The sequence below is a fragment of the Pezoporus occidentalis genome, unplaced genomic scaffold (genome assembly GCF_034315485.1).
Source record: "Pezoporus occidentalis ecotype Australia unplaced genomic scaffold, CSIRO_AGI_Poc_V1 ctg12, whole genome shotgun sequence".
Taxonomy (NCBI): Eukaryota; Metazoa; Chordata; class Aves; order Psittaciformes; family Psittacidae; genus Pezoporus; species Pezoporus occidentalis.
Window position 1 is genome coordinate 6,106,492 of NW_026912994.1, and position 22,071 is coordinate 6,128,562.

At 44.0% G+C, this 22,071-nt stretch overlaps 1 protein-coding gene across 14 annotated transcripts in view; it reads right to left on the minus strand.

The window, feature by feature from the left end:
* The window catches only part of KALRN (kalirin RhoGEF kinase), a 520,424-nt gene extending 499,653 nt beyond the window's left edge, over window positions 1-20,771 (minus strand). For 6 of the 14 annotated variants that reach the window (XM_062607043.1, XM_062607044.1, XM_062607046.1 and 3 more), the window contains exon 1: window positions 20,296-20,630. In XM_062607043.1, the coding sequence (XP_062463027.1) occupies window positions 20,296-20,368 (73 nt within the window). In that variant the 5' untranslated portion in view covers window positions 20,369-20,630. Of the gene's footprint in view, window positions 1-20,295; window positions 20,642-20,754 lie in introns of those variants that run through there. The other 8 variants (XM_062607050.1, XM_062607049.1, XM_062607051.1 and 5 more) reach the window with 5 other exon arrangements.
* Between the last annotated feature and the right edge of the window lie 1,300 nt (window positions 20,772-22,071).

The following is a 22,071-nucleotide window of genomic DNA, read 5'->3' on the forward strand; positions in this document are numbered from 1 at the left end:
TCACTGAGTTGCACTGTGATGTATTTGGAAATAAACACCAACAAGGGAAAGTCATTTCTCTTTGGTTGTCATCAGTTTGAAGGCTAGAAGGCATGAAGCTGTTACATGTCATCATCAACACACCTGCAACATGCACTAGATGGGACTCCTGAAGGCAATGAGATGGGCCCCAGTGTTCAGGGGGCACACTGTCCAATGGCCCAGGCACCTTGCCTCATGACCACGCAACATACACCTCACCGCAGCAGGGCTTCCTCCATATGGATGCTCAACTATTCTGAATGAGCATATACACCAAAATATATATTACCACTGCCTCCACCAGAAACTGAAACAGGTCCCATGTTGGCAAGAACATTTTGAGGTGCTGAATTACAGCATCCAGTGTGTATGCTATTGGAGTAAGAGGATCATATCTCTTGAGGAGGGGAGATGGGGTGAGAAGATGCTCTTTTGTAGCTGAGGATATCTTGGAAATATCTGCTGGCAAGTGGCACAATCATGGCTTTTTGTGCAGACAGGTCATAGCATGTAGACATGACTTGCACAACCACTTCTAACAGGTTCCCCAAGGGAAAAGAAAGAGTATCCATCCTTTCAGCAGGCCTAACTGCTCTCACGCACACTAATGCTGAACCAGGGTAACCGAGTTTCAGCACAGAGAAATCAATGAGATCACTGTCAAGTCCAGTGTCAAACACGCATACTTACAAACTTGCCCAAGAAAACATTACATGGATTTTTATACCATCTTCTGTGAACTAAAATCTTGAATGTTTCCACTCAGTTTTTGCAGAAAGTCTTGCTATATCTGCCCCTCATCAGCATGTTAAAAGGCTGCGAAAACCCACAGAGCACCTTTCATGTCAACACTACACGTGTGTCAGTCATGTGCATAAACATCTGAAAATCACTGCTGTTATCCAGAAAATATTGCCAGGGTAGCAGCTTCCTTACAGCCCATGAAAGCAAGTGCAGTTTAAAGCAAAGCAACGTTGAAGTTGTTCTCAGTTTCCTGTAAGGGGGAAAAAAACAGCCACTACCAGGCCTCTGGACAGGAATGTACATCTACTATAGAAGGCATCAGACTATAAACAGATAATCAGAGGTCAAACTTGGAAATCACCAGCTGCATCTCTAGCCTAGCCCTTAAACTATTTCATTACTTTCTATAAAACAAAGCTATTGTATAGAGCAAGCAAAAGTTGGGCAGCTTAGTGAACTCATCACCACAATTAGCACTACTCAGCCTGTGGTCCAACCCACAGCTCGGCTGCTGCAGAGCTGGGTTACCACCCTCTCCAATCTGTCGCTATATCTGTACACAGTCACTCCCTAACCCGGTTGTGTCAAAATGATCCAGGTTGGCTTACTATTTAAAAGCTTGAAGGGTTTTCTTTAACCCAGATAATATTGACTGATTTGGGTTAGAGAAGGACTGCACGTGCAGCTATGCCTGCAGATATCAGTCCTGCAGCACTGGGGACAGTGCCCCACCACTCTGAGCCTGGCTCAGGTTAAAGCCTTTGAACCCAGCTCAGCTGCAAGCCAAACAGCACATCTGGCCACAGCTGCAGATACTGTTCAGAAAAAAAATGGCATATGAAGTTTCATTCAGTGTCATAGACAAACTATGGCATGTAAAATGTTAGGGTATGATTAATAGGAAACACCACTCAGCTTCAGATTACTGAAATATTCCATTACTGCAATTAAAAAAAAAAAACAACAACCAAACAATGGTGGTACTAATGGTTTTCATTTTCAACTAAATTCTTTATTTTAGGGTGACTAGGATTGGCTTCTTAATACTACATAGCCACACACAGAGATATATACACCTCACAGTACAGGGCATGGCTTCAGTCACCTCCTGAACTGGAGTTAAGTTTGTATTTGTTTTAGCCAACCCAACTCAAGCAAGATTAATTTTAAAATAGAATCACACTGGAAGAGCTGAGAAGCTTCTCTCCCATAAGCAGTATGACATCTGTTACCTGCATAGTTCAGCTCTTTCTCTCCCCCTACGCTAGCCACTGTCTTGCACACCAGAGCCCTTGCTTGGCTTCCCAGCCATGAGCAGAGCTCACCAAGGGACCCATGCAAACATGATCTGCAATTCAGAGGGAGAGGGAAACAGTTTTTTCCACCCTTCTTTTTTTCACCTGCAAAGAGGCATCAGATCCGTGTCCAAGATCACATTCAAGTCAGTGTCAAAAATAGCAATACTCCAAGAATCTGCCCCCCAAGTTTCTTACCTAGACATGCCATACCATATCTCATTCGAGCAATCTCTGCTACCAGCCTAACATGAGAGCCAGATCAGGTCCTCCTGCAGACTAACATAGCTGTAAAGTGGGAAATGGTATTTTCTTGTTTCACAGAAGTTTGGTTAGACTGAACATATCTGGTTTAGTAAAATACATCAAGATCCAGCGATGAAAGATGTTCCTTAGGTGCAAAACCTAACTAGTCATCTTCATTTAAGAACACGGGATCTAGTAACCAGAATTCTGGGGGAGATCTGAATGAATCTGAAGAATTAAGACTCTTCAGATGCATTTAAAAAAAAAAAAAAAAGTAGAAAAACTGGTTGCACATATGCTTCAGCATAAAAGTATTTATCTCATATGTAGCCAAAACCATTTTATCTCTGTAAGCAATCCTTAAACACTGCAGAATGCATTCACTGCTTTCATTACCAAATTACGTTTTAAGAGTTCAGCAGCTAATTGAAGTTCCAAATGTCTTAAACTGGTTTGGCAACCCTGAGATTCCTTAATGGGCTTGCTATCCAAGAACTTTAGGAGGAAAGAATCAGCTGGATACTAAATATATACCCTAAAATAAGATGGATTCAAATTACACTAAGAAGCTGGCTTTTAAAGAGGGAGAACATTTTAAATGAAGAGTAAGGCTCTGGTCAGAGGAGGTTCCATGATGTTGAAGCTTCAGCTCACACTCAAAACCACAGGACAAAAAGTCCTGCGAATTTTTCAAAGACACTGTGTTGGCCTAAATCTGTTCCTATTGAACACAAGGGCTGTTAATTTCAACAGAAAACTAATTAGGACAATGCTGTCCCATATACTTTGTACTATTAACGTATGCTTGTTAATAACCGAGGGCTCTAAAACCTCTTTCCTAGATAAAAAACATTTTATTTATTACTTTTCCAATTCACTCAACAGGAACAGTGAAAGGAATGAGCCTAAATCGGTTCCCCACACCAAAGTCCTCTGCATTTAACCAGTGCTGTGGTACTCAAAGCCAGGGGCAGGATGGTGATGAGCAGCATGAAGCTTGCAGGCTGGTCAAGCAGCCGCCAGCTCCAGAGGTCTAATGAGGACTCTTGCCCCAACTACATCAATAGCTTTTGGCAAACCATTTTCTGCCTCAGATCCTCACATTTATAAAGTGGAGATGATGACAGCATTCCGTGTTAGTAACTGTTACATGAACTGTTTTAAGTGTTATTATTTTATAGGTCTTTTCATCTGTAGCCAATAACCCAATTCTTAGAGGGAAACTGAGGTACAAAGCAACGCTAATTGCTTAACATCATCCATTAGGCCACAGCAGCAGGACCTGCATCTCCAGAATTGTACACTGTCTGCTAAACATACCTAAAACCTTGACACTACAAGGTGAAAATCTGCTTGCTGTTTGTCCAGCACTGTCAAAAAATGGGATATCTGCTTACTTGTGCTAATACTGCTATTTGCAGCCTATCTTCCTCTTGCTCTTGTTCCTGCAGAGAAAGCACGATATTAGATTTGTAGAATCACACTGTATGGGAAGACACTGTGATGGTAAACACAGGACTATGGACTCACTGCAGGCTCCAGCAGCAGCAAAAGCTGGTAATGATGTGGGCTGCTCACAGTCCTACATGAGAAGCTATAATGATGAACAAGAGGTGCACAGAACAAGACTAAGGGCTTTGCTTTTCACAGCAGCAACCTTCCCTCGTAGGATTACTCCAATGCAAAAAAAAAACAACCAAACCACACCACCAAATTCTTGCTCTGCCCTGGATCAGTTTTCACTCCAGGGGATAATTGGTATTTAAGATGAACAGAAATAACTAAGGAACCTTCTGGTCTGACACAGAGCAGAAAAGATAAGAGGCATAAAATTAAAAGCCCAGTAAAAGTTACCATATTAGCACATAAGATTTCTGTATCCAAATTATTGCTCCTACCCAAAAAGGCATAACTGCTTCATCATATGGGGATGCAACACTTATTCCTGTATCATACAGCCTTGCTGCCGAGGCAGCAACATTGCAACATTGCCACCTGTAAATATAACTTGGGGATACCTACAACTTTGGAATGAAAGTTTCCAGATGCACCTAAATGCACGAACACCAGCAGAGTAAGCCATTAGAAATCTTATTTGAGCTGTCTGAGATAAAGCATGCCAGGCTTTACCTATGGGAGCCTCAGGTAAATTATGGATGCAGAAGCTCAAGAGCTCCTGTCAGAAAAGCTTGCAATTCAGCTTCTGCATTTGACACTATATGAACGTTACACACCAAAAAGCAGCAGAGGGACAGGATGTTGGGAACTTGGCTCCAGACAGCACCAGAAAAAGCACCCATTGATCTCAGACACTGGAGACAATCAGAACCTGCCTTTCCCCTTCTGTGCATACAACAGGTGCTGGCTCAACAAGCCTCTTATCAAGCAGCAGAAACAGGAAAGCTCTGCCTGACCAGCACATGGTCTTTAACAGCTTATAAATTTCTTTAACAATAACATCACTTCACATTTTACATCCCTTCTCATGCTGCAGGACTGCAACACACTTTGCCATCTTAAACAATGAGCTGTGATGTGCTGGACCCACATGCAGCCAGACAGGAAGAGCTGAAGATACAAGATGGTTTACTTCAGGCACGCAGGCTGGGGTGTGACGCAGGGGAAGCCCGTGTGTTCCCGGACGGCTTTGGTAGCAGCCGGGAAGGATGGGGTGTCTGGACGTGGTGTCTGCACGTGCTGTTCCTGACACAGCTGCCAGGGACTCTGTTTACAGTTTTACCTTGCCTACAGCAAGAGAGGTTATGCAAAGACAGTGGAGGTGCTAAGAATAACAGGACCTTTACCCTGAAGCCCTATGGAAGAGTCACAGATACAAATTACCTTTCAACACTAAAATGCAGCAACTGATAGAATCAAATTCAGCAACTGTTCATGCACACCAACACTGCAAAGCATACCCTCAGAGTAGAAACGCAGAAAAGCAAGAGGAGAATACAACTATCCCAGGAGGAATCTGGCCAGGACATTAGGAATGCAGCCTTCTTTTCCAGAAATTGCTCAGGGGGCTCCTTAGTTGCACCAATAGCTTCAAAACCATGGTGCTCAAGTCTTAACTTCAAAAAAAAAGGTGCAGTTTTAATATTTAGAGGCTCAAATGGATGGGTGCCAACAACAGAGCCATCAGCACCTACTCATGCATGGAAGCTTTCTATCTAAAAATCCCATTTATCTGCAAAGTCCCAGCAGGACTACAGTATGATGGACACCTCCATGGCAATTTCTAAGCTTCCAAACTAATGCATTCATTTATTTATCCATGTGTAAAAGTGTGACACTCAAGACAGCCTTCTAGAGCATCAGTACATAATTCAAAGCCATCTATTACAGCTTTCCCATTTGTTTCTGGAGGGAGAATAAACTCCAGTTAATTCAGCACAACAGAAACATTGTGCAGAATTACACAATAGAAATATTGAAACAGTTTCAAGAGATTGAATAGAAGATTTATATTCACTTTTACATGCTGAATGCCTCCTATGAGGAGGTACAAGCCCAGGCCAGTGATTGCCAAAGTCCCACTGTAAAGCTTCTGTCCCACTGATGTTAACAGGAACTGTTCAAGGATGTGTCCAGACAAGACATTGGGGACTGATACTGCAATAGCCTGTGGCTTTCTAGATCAAGGTTGTTCAAGTTTATTTTACTGTAGCCAAGAGGTGTGGGTATTTTTAACTCCAGTGTTTTAAGGTCTTTCATTGCACCTATATCTGTAACTCTGCAGCAAAGCTAAGGATGAAACTTATGCCAACTCCTGCTTAAAGTCACTGGTTATGGAGAATTTTAACATAACTTTTTACAGATAGTCAAAATACATGTGTAATAGTGTTTCACAGAAGACGAGAGCTCCAAATCCAGACTCTCACCACTTGAAGGGAAACAGGACACTCAAGAAACTGCAGTATGAGCAGCATAGCTTTCTTTTGCCCAGCAAAAGACCCGCAGCTCTCCACTATCAACACACTGGACAAGAAGGATTGAGGATGGAGAGAATAACATGTTGCTGTCTGATACAGACTAAGATCGCAATGGCAAAACAGTGAATGGTGACACTCCTGTGAGCTCAGGCTGCACCAATGCAAAACATGGGTGCCCAAGACCAGTTCAAATCAGGTCATAACATCCAATTCATTAAAATAACCTTTTAAAAATAGATTGCTATAGTTGGCTTCCTCTGAACTGCTTCAGGCTGCTGCTCCAGCTACAGTTTGCAGGGTGTCCACACACCAAAAGGAGAAGTAATGACTAGGGAGGTTTTAGTTCAGTTCCTGGAACAGCTCTTCAAGAAAATACGTACATAGATTGAAAGAGCAAAGAGTGAGCCAGGAGAGGAGATCCCTTCAGAAGTCATTAGCTGCAGCTGTTAATGTAGCTACATGTCAGATAAAGAAAAAAACAATAAAGGAAAAAAAAGGGGGAGATGGGAGCATAGTCCTGATTTGTTTGTCCATGCATTTTGCATGCCTGTTAGGCACCCTGAAGTCTGCCTTCCGCACCCACCTACTCATTTCAAGATTTTCACTTTAACTTGCATAAATTATCTGTCTTACCCATTTGACATTCAGGTCTTTGGCATGCAGACAGAGGTCACTGCACACCCCTGGAGCAGAACAAGAGGAAAAGGAGTCACAGACTCCCCCCACAGAACTCCCTTGCTCAGTTCAACATGACAGAGGCCTGTTTGGATTGGGGCCATGTGGATAACAGAGCCGGGAGCAGGTTTGCTCCTCCTTAAATCTTACAGGTATACATGTGCCAAAGGAAGCCATTGCTCGGAAGCTGTAGCCAGCAAAAAAAGGCTGTGCACTGGACTGGGGAGCAATGAAGGAGCAGTGACATTGTATTGGGTCTGGCTGAGATGGAGCTAATTTACCCTACAGCAGCCCTCATAGTGCTGTGCTTTGCATTAGGTGGTGATAACACAACAGGCTAGAAAGGTGGTGATAACACATCAGTGCTTGGCTACTGGTGAGCTGTACTTGCACAGCATCAAGTCTGTTTCTCCAACATTCCCCCTCACCAGTAGGCTGGGGGTGGGCAAGATCCTGGTAGGAGACACAGCCGGGACAGCTGACCCAAACTGACCAAAGGGATATCTCATACCATGTGGCATCTGCTCAGCAATAAAAGCTAAGAGAAAGGAGGAGGAAGGGGAGGCATTCATTATTTATGACATTTGTCTTCCAAAGCAACACCTACACAAACTGAAGCCCTGCTTCACGGGAAGTGGCTGGACATCCCCTGCTGATGGGAAGTAGAGAATAAAATCCTTTGTTTTCCTTTCTTCTGTACATGACCTTTGCTTTTACTTTATTAAACTGCCTTTATCTTGACCAACAAGGGTTTTTTCTGTCTTATTTTCTGCCTCCCTCCAGCCTCTCTCCTCAAACCTGCTGAGGAGGGGAGCAATAGAGCATCCTGGTGGGTACCTCATGTCCAGCCAAGGTCAACCCACCATAGGCATTTACAGGGGGAGAGGGTTCCCATACCAGTCTCTGCAGTCTACAGACCACTGACCACTGCCTGTGATATACCTCCCACAGCTTCTGTCTTTAAAGACAAGAAACACAAAGACAGCTTCCAAAGAGGAAACTTTCCTTTGTCTATATATTCACACAGGTAGATGCAACAGACTTTCTATTTCATTTCAGTGTGAGTATTACTCTTTGGAGAAGCACTTAATTACAACTCTCTGCAGTTCTCTCATTTACAGGATACATGGGGAATGTTACTGGTCAATAGAGGCGGTATGTGCAATCAATTCAGTGCTCTTCAGAAGGCCATGGGTATTTATTCTACCCTGGACAAAGACACATTAAGCAAACAGATGAATTTGAAGTAGTGACACACAGGTTTTACAGTTGCTAGATATATTTCCAAGAGGAAAAAGTTTAAGGAAAAAATGAAACCAAGAAAAGGAAATCATATACTACAGTTATAGCTCTGTTAAAATCTGCTGTATGGAACCAGTCAGGAGGTTTCTTCTCATGCCCCAAGTAACTAACGTGCCCACGGGAGACATCCACAGCACAAACTTTGTGGCAGTGGTTGGCTTTGCAGTGAAAGGGAATCTGGCACTTACAAAAGACAACAAAAGCAGGATCAGAGCTGTAAATGGCTCCTGACAACATTCTTTTCATGAGGAGTTCTCTGTGAAATATGGAATATATTAGCAAACCTGGGCAGCAAAGCAAAGCATTTTTAGGTAGGTGGAACTTTTTAATAGCATGTCATTAAATCTCTCTTACATTTAATGTTTAATAGATATAACTTTCACAGCAGCACACTCATTACAAAAAGGCACGGGGGACCAGACCAAATAGCGAGCATAACAGACTCAGAGCCCAAGTGCCTCATTTTGTCAGCATTCAGGTACCACAGTGACGAGCAAAATTATCTGGGTGTCTTAACACATTAAATTAGAAGTATCTTTTATTCTGCTACCAGTCCTCTTTGGCCACATCCCCACACAAGTCCGTCAGCTGAACAGAGGCCAAAATTTCTGCCTGTGTAAATTACTGTAGCTCCTCTGCTGTCACCGGCATTGGGCCATTTTTCATACCAGATGTGGCTCTGACCTACGTATATTTAAAAATAGGGTCAGTGTAATAAAATCTTAAAACCGTTTGACTGGTTGGTGTGGACATAGGCAAGGTGTGTTAATCCCATTTCCAGGACTAAGGCCAAGGCATACAACCTGTCTGAAGTAGGTCACCTGCATCCATATATAGGCACACCTACCAAGTGGTTTAAGAAGAGCCAAGTGTTTGCACATCTCTCTGATTTCACCTGTCACCTCAGCTGTGACTTTTGACGATCCTACAGTAAAAAAAGGATTGGTGTGCTTTTCCTGGCCCATGCCCTGCTGACAAAAGGTAAAGCCATGCAGCACTTTGCCAGGGTTTGCTCCTCCACCGTGACACAGGTTTTTGAGATACACATGCACAAGGTCCATAAAACCTCAATAAAACCACTTACTACAGCTTTGTGCCTGATTATCCCCTTTTTCTTATAGATGGGTTTGATGAGACTTCCCTATTCTACACAAAGACTGTGACTATATAAGTGTTCTGAAATGCTGTACTAATTCTGTGTATTATTTCTAATTACTATTATCTCCATTACTACTGCACACTGAGGATGACGATGGCTGAGCCAGGCAAAGCAACTAGCATTCATCCTGCACATCTTGAGCACTGCTTGACTTCAGAGGTGGATGTTGTAGAAACCTGTCCTTTGACTACCCAAGTAAAAACCTAACAGCTATTGATTTTGAGCTATTGCACATAAGCATCCTAAGGCTCCTAAGCACAAACATCATGACAGCTGAAGCTGGATCAAGCACTGCAATCAAGCTCTCTCACAGCAAACAGGCCCAAGCTGCCAGTTACAGCTTGTCGCACAACTCGATGAAGACAAGCAGCTCTTTAAATAAGAAATAAATAAATCTTTCCCCATGATAAGGGCTTACATTCTGGGACATGTCATTTTTACAAATTCCCATGACAATACAGATCAGTTTTAATTGATCTGAACTCATCTAACCAACAAGGTCAGATGAGTTCGGTTTTATCAGCAGAGGTGTTTTAAGCCAATGCGGTGTTAACAACTTTCTCCTGGCCTCAAAGAGTTCAAGACCATCTCATTAGGAATTTGATAAATAACCTGAAGCAGCAAACAGATTACAGACTAACAGGGATCTGTAATAGATAGCTGACCTATTTAACACTCCAGCTAACTTTTGAGCAGAATTGAGCTGAACAGGAGGAAGCTGCTAACAGGAGATTCACACACTGTAGATGTAAGTCCTTGAAGCTCACAAGATCATTACTATCTACCTGGTAGGCCTGACTTGCACCTTCAGACTCAATTTATCTGAATGCTTCAGACATACTCTATTAGCACCACTCCTGAACTCTTTCCCTTAGTACAGAAAAGCAGAGCAAGGGAAGTTAAATTGCTGCGAACACAGTGGCAGTCAAATGCAAGGAGGCTGGCTCTTCACGACATATTTCTGTGAACAAGAGGCATTAAATGTAAAGCAGAACACCCAGCAGTTTTAGCTCTGTGTCTTCATTTCGTAGAGAAATGCCTTCTCTCCACAGTATGAAAGCAAGACAGGTATTTGGTACAGTCACCATTAAAAGACTGCAGTGTGATAATAATGGTCTTGGATGATGAGGAGCATCTCCTATAGAAGAGGAAATCTTGCTATTTTTCCTGTGCTTTGCAGTACTTCCTATGGCTGCCTTCCCCATTCTGAGCACGGTACGTGCATAGTCTTTGGCTCTTCCCTCCTTTCACTATGTACCCAGACAAAGTCTGCCAATTTTTTTCTCTCATATGTCAGAAAACCTACCTTTGGGTTTCCATCCCAACTCTAATCAAACCTCTTTGTCTTGTTTCTGTGACTTCATTTGCCTTCTGACCTTCCCATTTCATTTGGCTTCTGGCATCACCCATTTCCCTTCCACAAAGGATGCAGGCATGCAGGCTGCAATCCCTTTCTCAGCCAACTGCCCTCCAGCGCTAAAGTGCTCTGCTAGATAGCTTTGTTCCATGGGTGTTTTTTTTAAGTTTCCCTACAATTTTCTCATTTCTTCCCTATTCTTCTGCTTGTACCTTATTCTCAGCCATACCCTCTGCTCCACACCCAGTGCTAGACTCTCTAACTCCTCTGCCTTGTCCTTCAGGACAGTCAAACCAAAGGAGAAAACAAGCCTTTGGTTAAGTGAATTCATAATCCACTTGATGGTTGTTATCATAAGCACCTGATGGCAGAGAATCATCTTTCTGTTCAGTGTTCATGCAGCGTCTGCTTCAGAAGGAACTAATCCATGACTGAGACAGTAATGCAAAAATAATAAGCTCTGGTAGAGAACCACTGTAACATAAAGAGAATATTGCAGGCCCTATAGGGGCATAGCCCTGCTGGAAGTTATACTGCATCTCCTCACAGTCCCTGGAATGGTCTCCTGCACCTATAGCTTTAAAAGCTACACAGAATGACAGGTACAGCACTTGAAGGGCCTGCTGAAACCAAAGGCAATCTGCTGAAACTTTTCAGCTGGAGTTTCCACTAAACTTGTCCCATGGGAAAAGACAGTAGTAAACAGTGGAAGTCAAACACAGTCCAGACATTTCCACAGAAAGTAAATCTGCTTCTACAGAGTACTGCATATTTCTTTCTAGCTATTATTTTTAACCTCTTGCAGATTTATTTTTACTACAATTTAAACGTATCTGTTATATGCCATAACATTATTATTATGAGACACACTAAAATAGCAAAGTATTCTAGGCACGTGGTACTATTTTACAGAACAGGGAATTAAAGCTAGTGATGACTGCAGAATCACTGCAGCAGCCACTAATACGTAACCCCCTTTCAGCTTACTCCTTATACGTCCTCTGTGGACAGAGGGATGATGAACAAAAATTGCGTACTCAATTTCACAAATGGGGGGACAGGGTTGGGATTAAAATGCATCCAATGGAACAAACTTCTGCCTGCTGCTACCAGCAGCTGCACAGCCTTAGGCCCACATCCTGCAATCACCAAATCCCCCAGCTAAGCCTGCACATCTCATACTGAAAACTACCTAGGATTGACACATACCTTAGAATCATGTAATTATTTGGGTTGAAAAGGACCTTTCAACCCCATGCAGGGACATCTTCAAATAGAAGAAGTTCTCAGAGCCCCATCCACCCTGACCTTGAATGCTTCCTGTGATGAGGCATCCACCACCTCTCTGGGCAACCTGTTCCAGCATTTCAGCACCCTCACTGTAAAAAGCTTCTTCCTTGTCTTTAGCTGAATCTAACCTCTTTTAGTTTAAAACCATTTGTCCTATTGCTACAGACCCTACCGAACTTTCCTATAATCCCCCTTTAAGTACTGAAAGTTTTCCCCACAGCCTTCTCTTTTTCAGGCTGAACAACCCCAAGTCTCTCAGCCTTTCCCCATAGGAAAGGTGTTCATTCCATCCCTCTGATTACTTTTGTGGTCCTAAACTTGAAGCTCTCATTCCATTTTTCACTAACCTGTTTTAAATAAGCAAGAGTTTGTACAAGGGCCTCAGGTTTCAGCTTCATAATGTATACTCTATTAAGTCTAATAAAATACATTTAAATAAATAAATTCTTTGTCAATCAGCTTAGCTTTTTAGTGCTCCAACACCTGTGAATGTCTATCTGTAACAAAACAAACTATGGCAGAGTGTAACTTTCCACTCCTGAAAAATCACTGCTCCAAAGCTCTTTGTTTTCAGCTTGAATGCTGTTCGGCACAACAGTTTGACATTCACTTACAAGACTGATGAAAAAGATGCACTGCTAATTTTCTAAGTGCTATGCCAGCATCTCTGGGGGCCATGCATTCACCTACCTTCCCATACAGTAATGTGAATTGCTATCAGCTAATAAAATGGACTTCACATCAGCTAAGGAAAGTATTTAGTCAGGGTATCCCCCCTCTTTGTTATTAAATAATATATTCATGGCAAAGAACTAAAGTTGACAACATCTTTAAAGTACTTTTTTTTTTCCCACCCCCTAACATGGGGGATAGAAGCTGATAATCCCTGCAGATCTTTTTCTCCCCCATTGCCCTCATGGTTTATCATGTCCAATTAGCCATCTGCCATGCCTGCACTGCCATACAAAGGAAGCCCCCTCTCCTCCACCACAGCCCATCAGCAGGGCTATTGTCCCAGCTGACAAACAAGAATCAGACACTATTGTTTACAGCTGACGATGCTGCTCCCAATGTAGGCTGCCAGTTGCCATTAAAACAGAGGGAGCATGAGGGTACACTCCAGGAGTCAGGAACCACGCCAGCAGTGCCAGTATTACCAGGGAGCCTATATAAAGCTCTTTTCACTATATATAATCTAATTTCAGGTAATTAACCAACCTGGGCCAACTACCACTGTTGATAACCTGGCTGTGTTGCAGCATGCCTGACCTATGCCTTTACTGTGCTTTACCAAGCACTCACCTTGCAAAGAAAGGCTCACAATCCCCAGGAGTCAAATCTTTCCTTGTAACCATTTTTTGTTGTTACTTAAAGGTAAGGCATGTCTTCTGCCACTTCAGCAGAGCTTACTCCACACACACATACCGAAACAGTTCAAAAAAGCCTGTCAACTCCACGAAGTCTATATGGATACCAATTATGCAACAAGGTAAATTTAATTTCTCTCACAAACGACACACACTTTTTCCCAAGGCCACTTCACTACAAGAAATGACCACAGCAGCTGGTCTGCCAGTCACCAGGATGTTAAATTGAGGACCATTTCCTCTTATTATTCTCAGCAAGGCATGATGTGACCTTACGCTAAAAACTACAGTCTGCCTAATTATGGTAGTTTTGTTTCATCAGTGAAGCTGAAATGCTGGTTCATGCAATTAAGGTTACAAAAAAAAAAAAGGAATTTTGTTTTTAGTTTTAAAGGCAATTTGTTGCCTTGAAGTGGGAATGTGACAAATTAGGCCTATGTACCTGAATGTTCCCAGTCATTATACTGTGTAATTTAGAAGAAACAGAAAACAACCCTAGATTTTAATAACAAAGCCACACGTGTTGATAAGAGAGAAAGAACCCTGATAAACCACAATTTGTTCTAGGCACTAGTTAATAAAAAATGAGCAAAAAAGAAATAAAAAGAATATTTATAGTTTAAAGTCAAAACAGAATTATCTCCTAAGCTCTTGATTAGGATACAGGAATTACTTAAACTTCAATAAATGTTTTACACTCCAGCACTGAACACACATAATTTTAATATACCACTTTGAATCTTCACTGAATAGTTCAAACTAAAGTAAATAAAAGGCAACTGAAACTGATGTTATTCCACAGTAACCCCATAAGTAACAACTTTCACAACAACTTACAATAAAATCTGCCATAGATTCAAATAGTGGACTCATTCTGAACCAAATATGAATTACAACATGAAAACTTAAATATTTTGCTGAAATATTACTCTATTCTTAGCACAAAACGCTGTAAATCCCATTTCAACACACTGCAGTCCTCGTATCACTCAGGTGACTAGATTTATGATTGCCATTGCAGTGCCTGGGCCAAGGTCTATTTTTAGTTATATCCATGAAAACTCCCAGACAATTCCTCCAAAGTGCTCTGGATCTGCATGACAGTAACACAATCTGTCCCAGAACTGATTGAAAAAAATGCAAAATATTGTGACTTTTCTTTTACAGCACTCCACGCTTCAGGATTCTCTATCCAATCATATTTGACTTCTTTTTTGGATCCAGCTTTCTTTTGCAACACATATACTGTAATACTTGTTCTTATCCTTGCTAGACTCACTAGGCAAAATACCTCAAGTGGCAAAGTTCTTTCTGTTAAACACAGGGTGCATGTGCCATGCAAGGCTGTAAAACAGGAGTTGTTTATCCAAAGAAATAGTAAAAGCAGGACACCAGTCCAAATCAAACAAAAGCACAAATACCTCTAAGTTTTTTCATGGCTTACTCTAAGTTCCAGCCATAAAATGCACAGCGCTATGGGTTTATAAGGCCTAAATCCCCATAAGTATTTTCTTTGATATAACTATGAAGTACTTAAAATACCACTGGGTACTGTATGGTACATGTCGCCATGGAGCAGTAAAGTTGCTATACATCCATAATCAACCTTCCTAGGGACCATAAGGTCACAGCAGCTGAAACAACAGAATACTTCATGCCCCAACCTTCAAGAGGCCCAGAGCACCTGTCCAGCCAGAAGACTCCCTAGTGGGCTCTTAACACGAGGGTGTGCTTGAAAATAAAAAACAAAAAGAAACCCCCACCAAACCTATCAAAGTTGCTCCCATTTTTAAACCCTATTTTTTTTTTCCCAGCAGGCTATTATTATGGGACTTGATAAATTACACTATTGGAGGCAGGTGGTAGGAAACAGCAATAGTTATATTTGCCTAGCCAAGTCGGATGCTCTCTTGTATCCATACAGCTCATTATCTCAAGACACACACAGCCACCTAAAGGCCACATGCAAAATGGTCTACACAGGTACTAAGAGTGTTATACAGGACTCCTCCTTGATGACTTTGGGATAACACACTTCTTCTTTCCGAGTTTCCCCCCAATGACTTCTGTAGGTGCCATATAAAGCTTACTGTATTGCATGTACAGTTTACTAATGTCTGTGCTATAAGCTTATACATATTATACCTGATTGCACCCTGTCTTGGACATCAAGGATTGTGAACTTCAGTATGTACAAGCTCTAAACATAAGCTAGGTGTGAAGGGCCGCTTCCTCTGGAAGTAATTCTGCTCAATATAAATTGAATTAATATCAAATAGAATAAATGTCTTCCTACTGGTCTATAACACAATGCAATCTCATCCAGAAGAAAGACACTGTAGATGACTATCAGATGTCACCTCCGTTGCCCTGTATGTACTTCTGAGTGTGGAGGAAGGAAGAGGTACAGGAAAGAAATGCCTTTCTAAACATAAATCACCAATTAAAATTGCTTCCTTCCAGGAAAAGACAGAAAGCGATCCTTCCCTTTAGTCACATACCTACCAAGACCTCTCAATCACCTATGTGCTTTGCCGCGTCTACATGTCAATTTCCAGACTAGCAAAGCTTCCTCCAAGAGTCCTGGGGAGGAGGCAGTGATGGGATAACAGCAGGGCAGAGCCATGCAGCCTTCCCTACGCAATGGGCACCCAATGACAGAGGCTTGGGACGAGCTGGGTCGCCACATGTCGTGACATAACTGTCCTTCTCCCAACATCAATCATATGAAAAAAACCTATATTAGACAGTAAGTAAAGAAAGGAACAGGACTCATATTCCTGACAGGGCCAGAGGTCAAAGGCTCCAGAGAGCAGTACAGGTTTTAATTAGCAGCATCACCTTAAAGAACACAGGAGCTTTCCAATTGGTAGGCACAACCTGACAGTCTTTTCTACAACAGTCTCCTACAACAGGACATATTACTAGACCAGGCCTTATAAATTATAAAGCCTCAAGGTAAGGAAGCCAGGAGTCATGCGAACACCTCCTCCCCAGTAACAACTCAACTGAATCAATTTATGTGCTTTAGAAGACACTTGATTCCATCAACCTCAAGGAGCACTTCTCTGCAGACATCATTTCAAGCATATCTATTGATCAAACAGCCTGGCCACTGCCAGTCATTGTAAAGTTATTTAATAGCGGAACTGCCAGTCACTCATGCACAAATGAACACTGGAAGTATAACCAGCTAGTGGAAAGCAGAAAGCAAACGGAATAATTCATCACAGTCAAAGGAGATGGAACAATATCAATTTTCAACTCACAGGAAGTATTGATGACAAAGTCAGCATTTTCGTATCAGATATAATCAATGTTAACTTAAGTGCCAGAAAAATAAATTGGAAAATAAAACTGTGCTTTCTAGTGGATATTTCTTATTGATGATTACCCTTGCCAGTAATTGGTAGTTTGCTAAATTGTTCTCACTGACCTCTATAAATATTTTTTTGTAAAGGACTTCCTTGTATGTTTCGCTTCTGCCTCGAAAACACACTGCAGAAGTTCCTGCAGGTTAGGCATGAAGGAAAAGCTTTTCTGTATCCAAAGGGTATCTGTCATTTGTATGCTTTATAAAGTGACTTACTTTATATTTGAAACAACAAGTAGTTGGATTCAATTCCATGCAATATAAAAGTCTCAGTACACATTTAATATAGACTGAGAGTTCCAGAGAACTTGCTCATATTTTATCTGTCACCAAAATAAATGTTAGAAACTTAATAAGGCATACCTAGGCATATATTTGGTTTCTTACTCAAATATAAGTTCAAACAGAAGTGATAGACATCGTGCAGAAATTACTGCCTCAATTCAGCAGCCACTGTTATCCCAGAAATCAGAGCTGGGGACTGCAATAGTCATTTCTGCCCTTAAGGTCCTTCTGCCTGTTAATTTTTAGCCCACTTGCATGGGAGTGATTCTCTAAAAGACTGAATTACTCCCTGCATATATCTGATCGTGAAAATCAGAATAGTCCCAGCCCTGCCTGTCTCCAGGGAGGTTTGACTGACTGCCAGCATCGAGCACACAGGTGTTAAATCCAGCCTTTTTAAAAAAGTCATTCCTAGTTTTCATCACAGTAAGCACCAGAACAGAGCCTCCTTTATTACCTTGTGTTAATTCCTTCAGTTTAACTTTCCAGATCCAGCTCAGAGAGCTACTATCTCAGTTGTCATGGCTGATAAGGGACTACTACCCCTAAGTGTTTGGGTGCTGCTGGGGGAAACACTGCACATGGCGCCATTCACAGCATCAGGCTCTTCTGCTGATACCAGGGAGCAGCCTAGGCATCCTCCCAGCACAGTGCAAAGCCCAGCCAGGTGCTAAAAGCCTCAGAGGAAGATACTAGTTGTTCAATTTCTTTTTTTTTTTTTTCCCCAAGAATAACAAGTTCATGTTTTTCCATGTAGTAGCTGTGAATTTGGGAAGAGTTTAGGCATTTTAGTGTACAATTGTGCTATTGGAGCAGCTAATAAACCAGATAGATTCATTTTTTATTTGATGTGAATATATGAGGGCTTTTAAGCCACAATGGTTATGCTTTACAAATTCAGAATACAAGTCAGGACAGAAAGAATAGTAAAAAAAAGCTAACATCAAGGGGAAAATGATGCTAAGTCAATGCAGGCCTCTGCAGCTATTTATAAATCAGACCCTATCTCACAGTCCTTACTCAGGCAAGATTACCATTGACAGCCGAAAACAGAAGTGGAACGGTCAGTTGTGTTCTACCTGCAGTTGTTTCCCAGTGTCCCACACCAGCAGTTCTCTCTGCCACCCGTTAAAACCAACTTCAGTCAGGCACATCAGCAGTACACACCCCAGAAGTGAACAGTGCACAAACAAGCAGGAAACCAGCAGTGCAATTTCATGTGAGTCATGCCTGCTCTCAAGCTTTTCCCCATTTCCCAGTGATGTTGCCTGGCCAGTGTGACAGCTGACAACCAAAATTAATTACTAATAGGGTTAGGTTGGGGTTTTTCTTCATGTCATCTTTTCAGACACAGGATGCTCCATAACGGCACAGAAAGAAGAATTTTGACATCTCCTTCCATGAAGCTTAAGGTAGATGAGACAACCTTCAGTGATGGCCTATGCTTCACTGGCAGGACATGGCCTAGGCACCTCCTTCAAGCCAAGGTTCCTGTGAGTTTGTTTCCTCCACATGCAGAGATTTTAAAAGACTTCCAGAGCTCTCTAGGTGACAAATATATTCATGGACCTACAGGTGATATTTCAGGTGAAGGAGGCAGACTGGGAGAAATGTCCAGTCACATGGTTCCTATGCTTTTTGCCTCATTTAGGAATACTTTTTTCATATAAGCTAGACAGACTTGACTGTCCAAATCCAATTCTGCGAACATGCTTATGTTGAGGAGGCAGTGTCACAGAGAAATGATTCAGCTTTGGATGAAGGAGGGGAGAGAGGGAGAAAGAGAAAAATGGAGAGAACATTAATTAACTGGTTCCTTTTAAAAGGAAAATTGGTGAGTTACTATTTTTCCTTGGGTTTTGGGATTGTTGTTTTTTTTTGTGGTTTTGTTTGGTTTTTGTTTGGGGTTTTTTTCTAGTTTTTAAACACATCTGTCATTGTTGAGAGTTTGGAAAATAGCTTGTTACCAGGTAGGCTATCAACAAGCAAATATCCTATGGCTTAATGGCTTGTGGATCACAAGATATGCACAGCCAGACCTTATTATAGTTATCCTCTAGATCAAAGGGTTTTCACATAAGTGGGGTGCAGTCTACCATAGCAGGGAGCTGCTGCAGGCCTTCAGGATTTTACTTCTTTAAAGTTTTGGTGATTACATAATTGGTTTCTTGCAGCTGGGGCTCAAAGCACTGTGTGTAGCTAATGAGCAGGTAGAAGGAGGAAAACAGCTGAAAAGCAAAGTGTTGACAAGCAGCTGTGGCAATAAGTGTCAGCCTAGCCTAAAAGGGTCAATCCCCTTATGAAATAAACATTTAATCCTTTACATTTTTAAATTAAAAATCTACCAAGAAACCTATAATACTTCCTCAAGATCTTGTTGGGGGAGGAGAGGGAGAAGAGACAACGACGACACACGGACACAACACAGACCACGAGTTGCTTCAGTTGAGATGCTGATACGGTGCAAAGCCACGTTTCAGAACTGGGGGTTCCCACACAAACACCACAAACAGGTGGTGCAGTGAGGACCCCAGCACGTATCCACTGCCCACAGAATTTAATTAACCACTGTATCATTAGCGAAGGCCCCCCACCACACTCTGCTGTAGCCCAGCTACACTTCTGCTCCACTTCAGCATCCTCTGAAACGGGAGAGCGAAACACAGAGCTCTCCTCATGCAGCCCTGAAACACTCCGCTAGCCCGTCCCCGAGAGGTCAGCGTCCCCAGCCGGCAGCAGGGCTGCAGGCAACCGGTGCCTCGAATGCCTCTGCCCTTGCTACCCACCCGAGAGCGGCAGCAATAGCGCCCAGCGCTTCGCCGGCTGCGCTTCCAAATATCGGCCGGTACCCGGGCGGCCACCGCCGCCGCCGGGGAGGGGGCCAGGCAGGGCCCAGCCGGTGCAGCCTCCCGCGGGAGCGGCAACGCAGCTGCTTTCCCCGAGCATCCCCGCGAGGCTTTTGTGCATGCCCGGGGCGACTCCCCTCCCGAGTAGGTCGGCGGCGGGCGCGTAACCCCGCGGTAGCATCCTCCCGGAGGCGGGAGGGGGAGCGGGGCACGGACGAGCCGAGGGTCTGCTGCGGACAAAGCAAGGAGGCGGGCTGGGGACCCCTCCATGCCATGCCCTTCTCCTCTCCCCTTCTCGCAGCTCCACTGCCGGCAGTGCTCGCGCCGCCGCAAGCCCCGCATCCCACGGTGGAGGTAGGGCCCGGCGCTGCCCCGACCCCTTCCCCTGCGGCTACCCTACCTGTTCGGAAGAAAGCATCCACCTCGGAGTCGGGGACAGCGCCTTCTTCTGCCGCTCCTTCGGCGGGATTCATGGCTGGGGGAGAGGTAGCGGCGAGCCCGGCGGCTGGCAATATCCAGTGAGTTAGGGAGGAGGAAAGCCGAGAGAGAGAAAAAGAGGGAGGGAGGAGAGGGAGGGATGGAGGCGCGTTTAGCAGCGAGCCCAACAGAGCGCCGCCAGGATCATCCCTTCCGCGGTGCCTGCGGGGCGGCTGCCCCGGGGCTGGGCTGCGCTGACCCTGGGCTGCGCTGGGCGGCACGGCCTGGGGCGGGGTGCCGGTGCCGAGCCTAGCCGCCGCCAGCCCCCTCCCCTCCACCCGCTATTGTTCCGACCTGCTCCGCTCCCCGCCCGCCGCTGCCGCTGCCCCTTGCCGCGCTGACAGCCCAACCCGGCCCGGCCCGGCCCCCGCCGCCTCCCTACCGGCACTTCCTGAGGCGGGCCGGGCCGAGCCGGCTGCGCGCCCCCCGCCGCTGGGGCAGGCGCTCGGCAGGGCGAGGGCCGGGTCCAGCGCTGCCGGCGGGGCGGGCCGGGCACAGGTGCGAGCTCGGGCGCCCCGGCGCGGGGGTGTTATTTCCTACCCCTGGGCGGTCCGCAGCCGTATCGTTGTGCATCACCCGCCTGCACCGCTGCCAACGTCTCCCCTCTGATGAAGGGCCGCGGGGGCACGGCGCAGCGCTCGGCTGTCAGCTGGGCAGGTACTCGGTGCCCAGATTGAACGCCGGTGTGTTACACGGGAAAAAAAAAATAAATCTTTGCTTTGTTCCGGGGTTTGGTCATGGGTTCGGGCTGTGGGGGCCTGCTTTGGGGATTGGTTTTGTTTATTCATGGGCTGTGGGGCACGATTGTTTTGGAAACGATCAGTGAAACTGCATGTTGTTGCAGGTATTCCTTCATGTTTTATTCTCTACAGTCCTAGGTGACTGGGGAGCCAAAAAGGAGTTTGAAAAGCCAAGACACTGGTCCCAGCTCAGACGCTGATTCAGCTAGCTCAGTGATTTTGATTTCTTTGCTGTAGCTCCAATATTTGTGATTTGGGACAATAATTGGTGTCTCAAAAGGAGTCCTGTGAGGAATACTTGTTTGTAGTTTTTTAGCAGCTTAGTCAAATACTACTCTGTGAGCCCAGCTATCAGGATTTCAAGTACAGACAAGCAAAGATAGGCAGAAAGGCAGATGTTTGCCATTTGGGCACTTTATTTTCTTCTGTTCACCTATTTGAAGTCTTACCAGCTCCTCATTCTTCTATAGTAGCGTAACAGCTCTAAAACTAGCAGCCTCCTTAAGGAGAAATGTTGCTGTACCACCTATTCAAAACACTGCTGTAAAACAGGAGTGTTACTCTCACACCTCACAGTTGTTCGTCCTTGCTACCTTTACTATAAGAAAGAAAAAACAACTGTTGGAATTATCACCCCTCTGCTGTATTACCAGTCAGTTGGATAACACTGACTGGTTGGATAGCTCAGTTGGATAACACTGACTGGTTGGATAGCTCAGTTGGATAATCCATCCTTGCTTCAGAATCATATCTCCCACTCTCAAGAAGAAAAGTCTTTCAGCCACCTTGTTGCTGTGCCCTCAGGGCCATTACCCTGTAGGGGTAATGCCCAATCACCAGTCCTTAGCCACTGAAAAACTATGATGCTCAAGGGACCCCATAGGTGCACAGGAGGAAATCAGCTATAGAAGATGAGGGCAAAACATCTCTGGGAACCTGGTCACCACAGAGGGACTGGA